This window comes from Jaculus jaculus, chromosome 11, assembly GCF_020740685.1.
Source record: "Jaculus jaculus isolate mJacJac1 chromosome 11, mJacJac1.mat.Y.cur, whole genome shotgun sequence".
In the NCBI taxonomy this organism is placed as follows: domain Eukaryota; kingdom Metazoa; phylum Chordata; class Mammalia; order Rodentia; family Dipodidae; genus Jaculus; species Jaculus jaculus.
In genome coordinates, this window is record NC_059112.1 from 93,949,750 (window position 1) to 93,964,532 (window position 14,783).

General features: G+C 41.2%; 1 protein-coding gene across 7 annotated transcripts in view; it reads right to left on the minus strand.

Annotated features, from left to right (window-relative positions):
- Positions 1–14,783, minus strand: part of Ptpdc1 (protein tyrosine phosphatase domain containing 1) — a 60,678-nt gene that overhangs the window by 3,476 nt on the left and 42,419 nt on the right. For all 7 annotated transcript variants that reach the window (XM_045129992.1, XM_045129994.1, XM_045129991.1 and 4 more), the window contains 5 exons: positions 12,470–12,550; positions 12,165–12,283; positions 10,941–11,078; positions 7,294–8,552; positions 2,882–3,067 (listed from right to left, as the gene is read on the minus strand). In XM_045129992.1, the coding sequence (XP_044985927.1) occupies positions 2,882–3,067; positions 7,294–8,552; positions 10,941–11,078; positions 12,165–12,283; positions 12,470–12,550 (1,783 nt within the window). The remainder of the gene's footprint in view (positions 1–2,881; positions 3,068–7,293; positions 8,553–10,940; positions 11,079–12,164; positions 12,284–12,469; positions 12,551–14,783) is intronic.

Sequence of the window (14,783 nt, forward strand, 5' to 3'; positions counted from 1 at the left end):
ATTTCAGCTTGATTACTGGATGTTGTCACAATTATGATGATCTGTACACTTAAACAGTCAGTACCTATGTGCCCAGTTTTTGCAGATACCATAAAGGGGCTACAGAGCAGATAAAGAGACAGGCCAGCTCCCAAGAAGGCAATACAGACTTCAGGAGGCAGCCCTGATGTGTAGGAGATATGTAAGGAAGTGCCTATGTCATGACCATCCACCTCAGCAAAGGAGAAACTCCATCACCATATGCAATAATATCCAAGAAGTAACCCACTGAGACTCACCACCAATTTCACCTCTGGAAATTTACCCTAGGAGAATAATTTGAAATACAGAAAAACCTGTGCACACTGATTATCACTGCAAAAAGAAAAAAAAGTCTACAAAAGTGAAAAACTTAACACAAAATAAATGCCCTCCACATCTGAGTTGAGGCAAGTCATGATGGAAGATGCAGCATGATGTGCCAGAGAAAGCAGAGTTTGAATTCGACTGTGATGCTTGTTGTAATCCTTGAGCAAGTTGCTTCACCTTGTCTTGTCTATACAAAGGGTACCTTGTCTCTTAAGCACTATCAAGATGAACAGAAGTGAAAATGGAAACTACTTCCTGTAGGGGCTTAGCCCACATCCACCCAACAAAGGTGAATCTCCTCTCTTACTACCTACTGTGTTAGCTCTGAAATTCAGAGTTGTTAAGAAATATCTTAAGAAAAATACTAAAATGGTAAAAATTTTGATCTTAAAGGTATTTACTCTCATCTGTTTATGTTTCTGAATGCATGTTCTTTTGGGGGGTGTCATGTCTTGTGTTCAGGTGTTCACCCCTCATGTGTTTATGTTTCTGTATGTATGTTCTTTGGGGGGATGTTAAAACTTTGTGTTCAGATGTGAGTGCACCTGTGTGCATACTGTGTCAACAGTTTGTGTGACAGCTATAGATTATAGTGAAGGCTTGGAAACCATGATGCTTACACTATAGCATGGTAGGTAAGTCAGTGTTAACTGATTACACTATTTCCATAAACAAAAACAAAGACCATTTTTAACTGAAAAGTAGTATCTTCTGTGGTTAAAAATGATAAATTTCATGAAAGAATCTACAGAAAATAAGTTTCCTGGGGCTGGGGATGTGGTTCATAGGGTAGAGTTAGTTTGGCATGCAGGAAGCACTGGGTTCCATCCCCAATTCTGCATAAAATGGGCATGATGGCATAAGCCTGTTATCCCAGCACTCTGAAGGTGGAGGCAGGAAGATCAGAGGTTCAAGGTCACACTTGACTGCATAGCAAATTTCAAGTCAGCCTGGGATACATAAGACCCTGACTCCTCCCCACTCCTGAGTAATTTTCTTTCCCTTCCAATAATCATTTTTTATAATATCCTTCCCAGAATGCAACCACAATAATCAACTTCTTATTTATCCTTTCATATTCTTCTCTGTATTACACATATATAAGCAATATATATGTGTATGTATGTGTATCACACACTTCTTTAGAAAAATACAAAGGACTTTATATTTCAACCTACTTTATAGTTTTCCCATGTAAGTAGAAGCAAGCATCTTGAAGAAAAAAACTGATTCTAGCATATCCTTATGTAAAAGATATACAAATCAATTATACTTAAGATTTGAAATGTTCATTCTATTTATGGAAAATAAGTTATAATTTTAAACACAAATATCAAATTGGATACTGAACTATATTCAGTAACTTTATGAATTTATAAGACTAAAAAGAAAAAAATTGCAAAGATTTAAAGCACTCTCCTAGGATTAAAAATATATTCCAGGGCTAGAGAGATGGCTTAGTGGTTAAGGTGCTTGCCTGAAAAGCCTAAGAGCTCATGTTCAAATCTTCAGGTGCCACGTAGCCAGATGCGCAGTGACACAAGCACGCAATGTCGCACATGCTCACAAGGGGGCGCATGCATCTGGAGTTCATTTGCAGCAGGCTGAAGGTTCTGGTGTGCCCATTCTCTCTCTCTCAAAATAAAAATTAAAAAAATATTAAAAGACTGTCAATCCACAAATCAGTGAGTTTTGACAAGTGGATAGTCATTAAAAAAAAAGAATATAATCTTTTTGGATGAGAAGGGTGTTTGAGATCAAACCCGGGGCTTGTGCTTGCTAGACAAATGCTCCACACTGACCCTAAGTCCCCAACCTTTGTTTTTTGAGGCAAAGTCTTACTATGTGACTCAGGTTGGCCATGAGTTTACTATGTAGCCCAGGCTGGCCTAAACTTGAGTCCTTCCTATGTCCATCCTCCTTCCTATCCGGCACTGGGGTCACAGGCATGTATCATGATGCTCAGGCACTCTCTTTTTATTTCTGTATTTTCTTTGTGTGTGTGGGCACATTTTCATGTATCTGTCAGATAGTGCAGGTGTGGAGGTCAGAGGACAACATTCCACCTTATTTGAGGCAGAGTTGCTTGCTCTTGCTTGTGCTCTCTCTCTTTAGTTCACACTATGGTTGTTTTTTTCTGTTGCTCATCTTAAGCCTCTAAGAAATTCTATCTCCACCTCCCACCTCGCTGCCAGCATGCTGGGATTAACAAGCCCTACTCCATAGCTTCTGGCTTTTCATGTGAGGTCCTGGGAATCAAACTTGGGTACCCAGGCTTGAGAGGTGAGCACTTTACTCACTGAGCCATCTCCCCAGCCCCAATTTTTATATTTTCTAAATATTTATGCTATTAGTTTCTCTCTCCTTTCTGCAGTGCTAGGGATCAAACCATCTTAGAAAAACTACTGAATTAGGCCTACATAAAAGAATGCGTAAGAGCTCTCTTTTTTTTGTAATGGATTGTGAGCATGTGAGGTGAAACTTACATTGAGGGACTTAGTTAAAGTCACTAACTTGTCCACAGCTAGGTTACCTTCTCTAATAAGAACAGGGCTTCAGCAGCATCTGCTTGTCTGTCAACCAACATGTCCATATCCTCTTTGGTGATTACAGGCTCCTTAAGTTGTTCCACCCAAGACCACATCAAATTGCACAAGATGAAAGGGTCTCTTTCACCACATATTCTTTCCCAGGCTCCCTCTCGGGAATTTAGTTCTTTCTAAAACAGAAGAGAAAGAGACAGACAGACAGAAACAGAGAAAGTGAGAGGCTTATGGACCCACCCTGGAGGATCCACAGGTTGCATACTAGTGGAAAGGCTCAGGCTTTGAAGTGCTGTCTGGCCCCTCCAAGTAGGAGCACTACGCTAACATGGAAACCTGTCTGACTCTTAGTATCCCTCTGGGAAGTTCATCCCTGCTAACTGTTGAAACACACAGCCCTGTCTCCCACTCAGAGACGACAGAAGCCATGCAGGAACAGGAATTCTTCTCAGGATTCTGGTGAACAGAACAGAAATAGTGATTGTAAACAAAGTAGAATGGCATGAGAAAACAGGAGAACATTTACAAATTAACTTGGAATCTCAGGCAAACCTTTTGACTGAAACTTCAAAGTACATAAACACATACACACACACAAAGATGCTTTTAAGTTGGTGTGTCTTTCAAGTGCCTTTTTAGAATCTTCTATAGAATTTACCAAGTAACAAGTTATGCATCCAGAATTTTTTTAGGGTGGTAACAACTCAGAAGTCCTACTGATGTTCCCAAATATCTGGAGACAATTTAGCATGCATAAGGGTCTCTTGCCATTGCAAATGAAGACCAGATGCTTGTGTCACTTTCTGCATCTGGCTTATGTGGGTGGCTTGGGAACTGCACCTGGGCTGGCAGGCTTTTCAAGCAAGCACCTTGAACTATTGAGCCACCGACTCAGACCCCTACACATAAGATTTTAAATCTTTACCTCAGGGCTAGAGGGATGGCTTAGTGGTTAAGGCATTTGCCTGCAAAGCCAAAGGACCCAGGTTCTGTTCCCCAGGACCCCCGTCAGCCAGAAGCCATAAGGGGGTGCACACATCTGGAGTTCTTTGCAGTGGCTGGAGATCTGGCATGCCCATTTTCTCTCTCTCTCTCTACTTTTCTATGTCATATATATATATATCTGTGTCTTGCAAAGGGCAGGAGAAAAGTGAGATGAGAATTTAAAAAATATTTTATTTATATACTTACTTACTTAGAGAGGGAGAAAAAGAGGGATTGGGGGGAGAGACAGAGAGAAAGAATGGGAGTGCAAGGGTCTCTAGCTACTGCAAATGAACTCCAGATGCATGCACCACCTTGTGCATCTGGTTGGTACTGGGGAATCAAAACTGGGTTCTTATGCTTTGTAGGTAAGAGCCTTAATTGCCAAGCCAACTCTCTAGACTCAGATTTTAAGTTTTGACAGGGACCAGTTTTATATTTTAGTAAATCAAATATAATGTCTTAATAGTAATACATTTAGTAATTTGCTTCCATTCATTTAGTCACTCAGCAAAAACTTGCAGCCTACTTATGGTGGACAGAAACTATACCGCAAGACTCTCTCTAACTTTCACAGCAAACTCACAGGGAAGCTCCTCACAGATAAGTGTAAGTGACCTGGAACCCAAGGCTGGAAATGTTCCACCAGTTTTCCTCAGTCCAGCTGCATAGGCCATGGCAGCATTACTTTTAATTGTCTATATTCCTTCCCTACACATAACGTATATAACGGAGTAGCTTTTAATTTTATGGAACCAAAGAAGAAAGAAGCTGGGTAGAACTACAACCCTCTTAGTGAAATAACTACTGTACTGTGATGCTTTCTATAGCTTTCCATTGAGGTGATGATGATTTAAAATTACTGACTACATGAATGTACTCTGGTTATGTCACATATAAGGCATATGACTTCAGTGAGCCACTTAACCTTTAGAATCCTTAGTTTCCTCACCTGTGATACTGAGCTCATCAGATATAGTATTATCTGCCTCACAGGATTACCATGACAATCATATGGAATATTTTTCAAAGGGCCTACTGGAGGCATATGCAGCATTATACTAGTCAAATAACGCTTTACTTCCCCACCCCCAAGAATTCAACTTACTTTTCTTGGTTACTGGAAGGCAAAAAAAGAGGGAAAATAAACTATCTCAAAGGTTACTGATTCACCTCTAGAAAATGTTACTTTACATGCTACTTGTATAGAATAACTCTGTACCTCACACTAGTGCATGGGAGCACTTGGCTGAGGGACACGCGGTGCTGACCCAGGTGTAGTTATGACAGTCTTTACTGAAACATCCTTTTGCTTGCTAGCTCTTGATGCGGCAATGCACAGGAAGCATTTGCTGACTGAACAGAAGACTTTTTCAGTTCGGAATATGGAATAAAGAAAATAATTCAGGGGCTGGAGAGATGGCTTAGCGGTGAAGCGCTTGCCTGTGAAGCCTAAGGACCCCAGTTCGAGGCTCGGTTCCCCAGGTCCCATGTTAGCCAGATGCACAAGGGGGCGCACGCGTCTGGAGTTTGTTTGCAGAGGCTGGAAGCCCTGGCGCGCCCATTCTCTCTCTCTCCCTCTATCTGTCTTTCTCTCTGTTTCAAATAAATAAATAAATAAAAATTTTAAAAAAAGATATAATGCTTTATAAAAAAATATTGTTTAAAAAAAAAAAAGAAAATAATTCAGTTATAAAGAGAACAATGGGCTGGAGAGATGGCTTAGGGGTTAAGGACTTGCCTGCAAAGCCTAATGATCTGGATGACCTGGGCTTGTACCTCAGTACCCACATAAAGCCAGGTACACAAAGTGGTACATGCATCTGGAGTTCATTTACAATGGCTATAGGTCCTGGTATGTCCATAGTCTTTCTCTCTGCTTGCATATAAATAAATAAAAATATTTTAAAAACAATGTATTTAACTTAAAAAATATTTTTTAAAATTTATTTATTTGAGAGAGGGAAAGCGGCAGAGAAAGAGACTGGGAGAGAGAATGGGCACACCAGAGCTCCCAGCCATTGCAAATGAATTCCAGATGCGTGGGCCCCCTTGCACATCTGGCTTACATGGGTCCTGGGGAATCGGACTGAGGTCCTTTGGCTTTGCAGTCAAATGCCTTAGCCTCTAAGCCATCTCTCCAGAGCATATTTATCTTTTCATTAGGAAAATACTGTACTTCAGATGCACTTTTACCAAAGTTATCTCCTTCCACCATACAGCTTTAAATTAGTGTGAAATACCAAACATATTTTTCTGTCTCTGCATCTGAAGAGATAATAACACTCCTAGAAATTTTATATGCTTTGGAGCTGGGTGTGGTGGCGCATGCCTTTAATCCCAGCACTTGGGAGGCTGAGGTAGGAGGATCACCATAAGTTCAAGGCCACCCTGAGACTGTACAGATTGAATTCCAGGTCAGCTTGGCCTGAGCAAGACCCTATCGTGCAAACAAAAAATTAAAATAAAACAAAAGAAAATTTATATGCTTTGTTTAACAAATGGTGGGATATGGAAGAACAGCTACTAAAATATTCACAATAGGTTCTGTGCTGCTAAGTCATGCTTTCTTTGAGCCAGGGTGTCCTCATCTTGAACATAATAAGTCAACCTCATGCTGGGGCAAGTTACCTGCTTCTGCTAACTAGGTTTATAAGGTTCATCTTTCCTCTATTCCAGGTGTTCATTTAGACCAGAGAGAGTAGGGCTGGCTTAAGACTGTCTTCCTAATAAAGCACAACACAAAAGGGGTTGAATTTTATAATTTCACATTCTAAGTAAAAGCCAAGAAGGGACCTCAAAGTCCTCCTTTCAGATATAAATCTGTTGGCACCATGGTGGCATAGTGACCCTTCTCATTTTCTGCCTTAAATTTTGATCATGGCATGAGAGTGGAGTGAGACCAATATGTGGAAGAGGAGGCCAAGAAGCAAAGACCTCTAATATTTATGCCAAAAATTTTTGACAAATGATTATATTTTATTTATGGCCCTAAATGAATAGTTCCCAAAGTGTGGTTTCTCACTGCCATGTCTTGAGTTCAAAAAATACTACGGATCAGTTCCTACCATTATCTTGGCTGGCTGCTCCAGAAGAAATCTATCAGTATTAACACCTTTTGTGGACCAAGCATTGTACTCAGTGTTTTCTTACACATAAGATAGTTAAGTGAAATTACGTAATCATCCTGTGTCATTTCTGGAATCAGATCCACTACTGTTGAACCACAGGGCCCTACCCTGTGTCATTTCTAAAATATCAAGTTCACATTACAGCTGACAAGTCTCAAATTCAGCAGTTAAATATGCTGCTAAGATACTTTCACATTTCTAGAACACTTAAGTTTGTAAAAATGTTTTTTTTTTTTGCTTTGTCATAACTATTTCCACATATATGTAATTAAATTAAATGCAAATACCTGCCACATTTCTACTTTTCTTTTCACTTCTTCTTTTTCTACAAATTCATTTAAATTTGCCAGGGCTTTGGCAGCCAGTATTCTCCTTGCTTCGATACTCAGTTCAGACAGCAATCCAGCATGCGGCATTGCTCCAAACAGGCATGTGCTGCCTTGGGTTTCTTGTGCGAATGGGAACTGTGCCTGGGAACTAGAGCCGTGGTTTGGAGGGCTACAAGGAGTCCTGCCCTCTCCCTGGACACAGCCTGGGTCCCAACCACCAGGAGCTTCACACTGACAGCGGGCTGCATGCTGGTAAGAAGGGTTTGGATTGTTATGGGCACTTGTGAAGTTGGGTGTCACTGGTTCTCCAGGACTGTGTGCACATGAGACACCCACAGAGAAGGTTCTACTCCGCTGTACTTCCTTTAGAACGTCTCTCTGACAGAAAAGCGGAGATCCATCATCTTTGAGACCCTCCATGGCTCCACACTTTGGCTGATCCCAGAATGAAAATGTACTTTGAACCAGCGCTTCCTTATTTGAACCTGGCTCTGGAGTTGGTGAGATGGTACAGTGGCTGATGGGCTTCTGCTGCTGGAGGTTGTGGTCCAGCAAGTCCTGCACAGGAACCATCCAAGGAGTCTCTCCTTGCTCCAGGACAGCCTTGGCCCTCTTTAAGTCAGAGTCACTGTAACTGAGCTGCCTTTTAAGATGAGTCAGGGGCTGAAGGCGCTCAATATTCCGCCTCTTCCAGAGGGGGTCAAACTCATGCTCATTAGAAAGAATCATATCCTGATTCTCATACTCCACTGGCTCTGCAGAGGGGTTAAATGGCTCAGACACATCACTGTTGTGCCTCAGTAACTCTTTATCCAGCCGCATGCTAACCATCTCAGACACAGTCTTTTCAATTTCAGCAGAGAGTCCAGGTCCATCTAGCATGTCCTTCACCACCACTGGCCTATTCTCAGCTAAGTCAAGCAGCAACTTGCAAACCAGGTGGATGATTTTTGGCACATGTTTCAGAAGTCGTGCCTCGTAACCATGAAGCATATGACGCTGGCGAATCAGGTACTGGGCTAAGGTGACAGCATGTGCTTTGGGATCACAGCAAGAGAAGATACTACGCAGAGGAGCCAGAAACTGAGTAAATTCCCGTACACAGAGCAGCTGCCCTCTGGTTTGTATGGAATTGGGCCGTTTTGCACGCACAAATATAATTGCTTGGTCAGCAGTCATTCTTGTTGCAAAAACTAAATAACATGCTATTAAAACACCTAAACAGTGAAGAAGAGAAATCAATATGAGAAAAGCAGTTTAGAGACTTGAATGTGTATTAAGAAACTATAATGATAACTTTGTAACTATTTTTCAGGTATGCATTATTACTCTCCTCTTATTGCTTAGATTTTCACATGTCTTCATGAAAATCCCTTCCTATGACTGAGCTCTCTCTGCACCTCAGACAAGGGGTAGCACAGAGTTGGGTGAGGAAGTGTGAAGTAAGGGGAGATGAGGCTGAACTGAGTGAGCATATGTCTAGCTAGTCATCTCCTGCCCAACTCTGACCTAGAAGAAAGCTAAGGCTTACTTCTGTGTTCTACTCTGAACAGATCTTGAAATCTTCCATTCAATCCATTCATTCAATTTGTGCTTAAAAATTCCCACCCTGCCATCAACTACCAGAACACTCCCAATGGGCACTCTTCCAACTTGGGAAGCTTTTTCCTTAGAGATTATCCACATTCATAACCTACTTTTCTTCCTGACAATTCCTCCAGACTGTGTTTACACTTATGTCTGTTTTTCCCCAGACCATAACATAACTCTGTTTCTCCATAAACATGTGCTGCTATTAAGATTCCAGCTATAACAGTATAATAACTGCAGATTCTATCAGCTAATATTTAACTTATATGAGTAAGTAATGGAAAGGTGATAAAATATGAAGCCCTAATAGCCAAAGTCATCCATGTGATTCACAAGTCTGTGAACCTTATATATGAAAACCAAAACCTCTGAACATTGCATCATCTCCAGTTTGCAGTAGGATACAATGTATCTTTCTCTTTAGGATGTGAGATCTTTAGTGTAAAGTATCATATACTATGTCTAGGAACAAAGATATTTTGACTTGGCCTAAGATCTACCAATCTCTAACTGGATTGATTCCCAGCAGTGAGGATACTCCAGGGCAGGTGGGAAATCCTTTGGAGGAACACATACACTGAAGCTGAAGTTCAACTGCAGGTGGTATGGCCTGACTAAATCACATGACAATGAAGATATCAACCCTAGGCCCTTTACTTTTTGTTCTCAGACCATCAATGTAAAGAAAGTCTGCTGAGGCTTGAGAGATTGCTTAGCAGTTAAGGTGCTTGCCTGCCAAGCTTAAGGAACCATGCTCCACTCTCCAGAATCCATGTAAGCCAGATGCACAAAGGTGAGGCAAGCACAAGGTTGCACATGCCCATTAGGTAGTGCAAACATCTGGAGTTCAATTTTGGTGGCTGAGGCCTCAGCGTGCCAATTCTCTCTCTCCCTCTCTCTCAAAAATAAACAAAGTCTGCTGAATAAAATCATTGATTTTTAGGACTGGGGAGATGACTCACTGGATAAGACAGTTGCCTGGAAAGCCTAGGGACCTGGGCTTGATCCCCTAGTACCCACATAAAGCCAGATGCACAAAACTTCATCTGGAGTTTGAGTAACTGGGGGCTGTGGTGTGCGCTCACTCTCTCTCAGTCTCTCTCTGCTTGTAAATAAATAATTATTTTTTAAAAATCACCAATTTTATCTAAAATAATTTATGCATGGATAGAGTTTCCTTCACAAACACAACCCTTGCACAGTCCAAAGTAGAACACACATAAATGCTGGAGTAAGACAACCATGGGCGCCCATCTTGGTCCTGCCACTTATTAAATGTAGCAGATTATTTAAGTTCTTTCAAAATATAGTTGCTTTAACTCATATTGTTGCTAAAGATTTTAAAAGACAGCAAGTGTAAAATGCTTTGGACACAGTAAATGAACAATATTTGCTACTTTAGTTGCTTTTGGCTAAGTCAAATGGCATTTTAAAATCACTATACATTAAAATGAAAGACTGATTTTTTTCCCCTTTAAATGAGAAAACAAATAGTCATTTACCTTGTTTTAGAGACATGTTTGTAATGAATTTGCAGCCCTAAGTTATGCAGAAATATTCTCTCCACTACCTGCTTACAAATGTCTTTGATTTACTTCCTCAATTTGTTTCCAAAACTTTGATACGTTTGGTGTTTTGATTCAGGTGTCCCCATAAACTTAGGTATTTCTGAACATCAGGTCTCCAGCTGATGGCAATTTGGGAATTGAAGCCTCCTGGAGGCAGTGTATTGTTGGGGGCAGGACTATGGGTGTTATAGCCAGCTTCCTCTTGTCAGTGTTTGGCACACTCTTTTGTCCTGTTGCTGTTGTCCATCTGATGTTGGCTAGGAGGTGATGTCCACCCTCTGCTCATGCCATCGTTTTTCCCTGCCATCGTGGGGCTTCCCCTCAAGGCCCCCACAATCTGCTTTTGGTCGGGTATCTTCTGACAGCAATGAAAAGCTGACTGCAACAATATGATTCTAAAAAACTATTTATGTTTAGAATTATTTAAAATCACATCCTAGGAGTCACCTGTTCGTCCAAGTCCAGCATGACAATGGATGGCTACTTTTCCTTCCTGTAAGGCAAACGTCATAACCTTTACCATGTCCAAGATGGCTGTGAGAGATGCTACACCATAATCCTTCCACCCGAAATTGTAGAAATAAACTAGGCAATGAGAAAGGAAAAACAAAATTAGCATGCAGAAAAATATACCTGCAAAGACATTTAAAGAAAATGAGCAAATTCATTAAAAGCATTATTATAACACACATGGACTTCACTGACCACACAGATCTAAAAACAGTATGTTTTTAAATTTTTCAGTAAGTTTAAGTGTTAACATTTTGTACAGAGCACATCCTATATATTACTTAATGCTTTTTTGCTGAAATTCAGCTGGAAAAACAGAATAATTAAAATTTAATCGTCTACTCATGGTTGAAAAAAAAGCTAAGACATTTAGTGTGGGGTGTCTTGCTAGATTGTTCCCCACTTTATTTATTGAGAAAGGATCTTTCAGTTACCCTACAGCTCGGCAGTTTGGCAAGTCCAGCTTGACTCCAGGGATTCCCTGTCTCTGCCTTTTGAGTGCTGAGATTACAGAATGGGGCCACACCCACCTGGCATTAACCATGGCTGCTGGGGATCAGAACTCAAGTCCTCATGCTTGCATGGCAAACACTTTATCTACTAAGCCATCCCCCTAACCCCAACATAAGTTTCTTAAGAAAAGTTTCCAGACTGCATGCTTATCTTATTCAGTCTGGTTTGAATAACACATGATGAATGGTTCTTCCCAAAGGTTCTATGATTGAGGAGCCTCCTAGATGGCTACGAATGGCATCCTTCTAGAAGCAGGGCTGGCAGCTTATCCAGCTCCTAGCCCTCACTGCCATTACTAAGCTGTGTGATCTTGGACAAGTTAGTGACTCTCTAAGCCTCTCTGGCCTCATGGGTAAAACATATAGTTGTGTTACACAACTATCACAAGGAAGAAATAAGGTAACAGGGTCTGTTATAGCAAGCCCTCTAGGCATCCTTCTTGTAGGAAAGAAGAAACCTTGTACTCACAACTGCAATGCCAAATATCAACACCAGTTAAGATTAAATTAGCCCATCTTCATTTCTAGAAACCCTGCCTATGCAGACTATATTTATTTCGATCAACTCTTTAATCTGAGTGCCTAGCCAACAAAGTCTGTAAGTGCTGTCTTCAATAATTCACAGAAAGCAGTATGGGAAGGAACTTACTGCCAGCCTCCATGAATGCTTCAGGAAGGTACGTGAAGCCACTTTCTTGTTCCAGAGAGTTCCCACAGCTAGCATGCTCTCCAGGGCGCTGCAGGTTGATTATTGTTTTTATGCCCTGACTTAGAGGAAAAAAAAAAGTATCAGTCACAAAAGCTGTAGTTGGGGAAAAAAAAGTTAGCCACTTTGTAATGAAAATAAGCCTTATGCTGCCCATTTTGAAAATGAAGGTACTTTTCACTTCATGGCACAAACCATGAAAGGACGCCATGTGCATTTGCTCACTAAACTGTGAGTGATCTACTTACCTGAGGAACTGCTCAATAATGTGATACTTTTCAAGGAGCTCTGAAGATGGGCGGGCCATGGCCAGGATATTGTCAGTGACCCTGAAGATGAGAGAGGGACGGGTGAGATGCACAGAACCCAGAATATTCTACCATAATGAGTTAACAGTTATTTCCTATTATTTCAGCAACATTTATATTCTTATACAAATATGGCTTTAATTTTGCATCAAATTCAGAACTCTTAAGAAATTTTGTGGCTTTTTAAATCCCTGGAAAAAAAAAAATCCCAGGTTACAAACCATTTATGGGCTCTAACAAAGTATCTCCAAGGGCTATGAAGAGACTCCAGAGGATGTTATGGAGAACATCAGTTCCTGGCAAAAGTGATAGGTAAGTGAACTAAATAGAGGGCTGTCTGTGAGCCAGGCACTTCTGATTACTAAACTAACTGAACCTCAGGTACTAAGGTGTGGAATGGGGATAAGAATGCTTGCCTTGGGCTAGAGAGATTTCTCAGTGGTTAAGGCACTTGCCTGCACAGGCTAAGGAACTAGTTTCAATTCCCTAGTACCCACATGAAGCTAGATGCACAAGATGGCACATGTGTCTGGAGTTTGTTTGCAGTGGCTAGAGGCCCTGGTACATCCATTCTCTCCCCTCTCCCCCACCTGTCTCTCTCTCAAATAAATAAATAAAAATAATTTAAGGGCTGGAGAGATGGCTTAGTGGTTAAGCACTTGCCTGTGAAGCCTAAGAACCCTGGTTCGAGGCTCGGTTCCCCAGGTCCCGTTAGCCAGATGCACAAGGGGGCGCACGCGTCTGGAGTTTGCAGAGGCTAGAAGCCCTGGCGCGCCCATTCTCTCTCTCCCTCTATCTGTCTTTCTCTCTGTGTCTGTCACTCTCAAATAAATAAATAAATAAAAATTATTTAAAAAAATAATAATAATTTAAAAAATATTTTATTTATTTGACAGAGAGAGAGAGAGAGAGAGAGAGAGAGAGAGAGAGAATGGGCACAGCAGGGCCTCCAGCCACTGCAGACGAACTCCAGATGTGTGTGCCCCCTTGTGCACCTGGCTAACATGGGTCCTGGGGAATCAAACCTAGGTCATTTGGCTTTGTAGGCAAACGCCTTAACTGCTAAGCTATCTCTCCAGCCCAAATAAAAATAAATTTAAGGAGCCCGGCGTGATGGCGCACACCTTTAATCCCAGCACTCGGGAGGCAGAGGTAGGAGGATCGCCATGAGTTCGAGGCCACCCTGAGACTCCATAGTGAATTCCAGGTCAGCCTGGGCTAGAGTGAGACCCTACCTCGAAAAACCAAAATAAATAAATAAAATTAAAAACAAAAAGAAAAAAAAATAAACAAAACAAAACTTTTGGCCGGGCATGGTGGCGCACATCTTTAATCCCAGCACTCGGGAGGCAGAGGTAGGAGGGCTGCCATGAGTTCAAGGCCACCCTGAGATGACAGAGTTAATTCCAGGTCAGCCTGGATCTGAGTGAGACCCTACCTCAAAAAACCAAAAAAAAAAAAAAAGAATGCCTGCCTTGCAGGTTGGCATGAGAGTGCATGTTGCACAGATATAAAGTCTTTTACACAATTCTTTTTTAAAATTTATTTATTTATTTGACAGATACAAAGGGAGACAGAGAAAAAGAGAATGGGTGTGCCAGGGCCTACAGGCACTGCAAACTCCAAATGTGTATGCCCCCTTGTACATCTGGCTAACATGGGTCCTGGGTAATCGACCCTGGGTTCTTTGGCTTTGCAGGCAAACGCCTTAACCGCTAAGCTATCCCTCACCTTTTACAACGATTCTTGACACGTGGATATAAATAAATACCAAGTTGCTATAGTTAAGCACAAACATGGGCTCTGGAGTCAGTAGGGCCTAAACTTCAAATGCTTGTCTTTTTTTTTTTTTAACTTTATAGCTGAGAAGCAAATTCATTAATCTCTCTGGATATTAATAAAATGGCATTAACAACTTACAAAGTTTTAAGAAAATGGATAACAACAATTTGAAAGCATCTGGATGCACACAGTGGTATTAGTAAACGAGTGTTATTACTCAATCAGTGAACACAAGCCCACAAAAGGGCTATGACTCTTGTTAGGCTTTACTTTGCTTGTTCAATATCCTCATCAGGGGCCATGTGAAAGATGTATGAGTCAGTCCACTGCAAATCGTGGGTTATATGGATCTCAGAGGACTAACAAAGATGTCAGAGTAGCAGGGCAGATCCAAAAGACACAACCCTCTCTGGAACAATATAAAATTTAGCATGGACTTCCACAGATTTGATATCCCCCAGATTCACTAGTA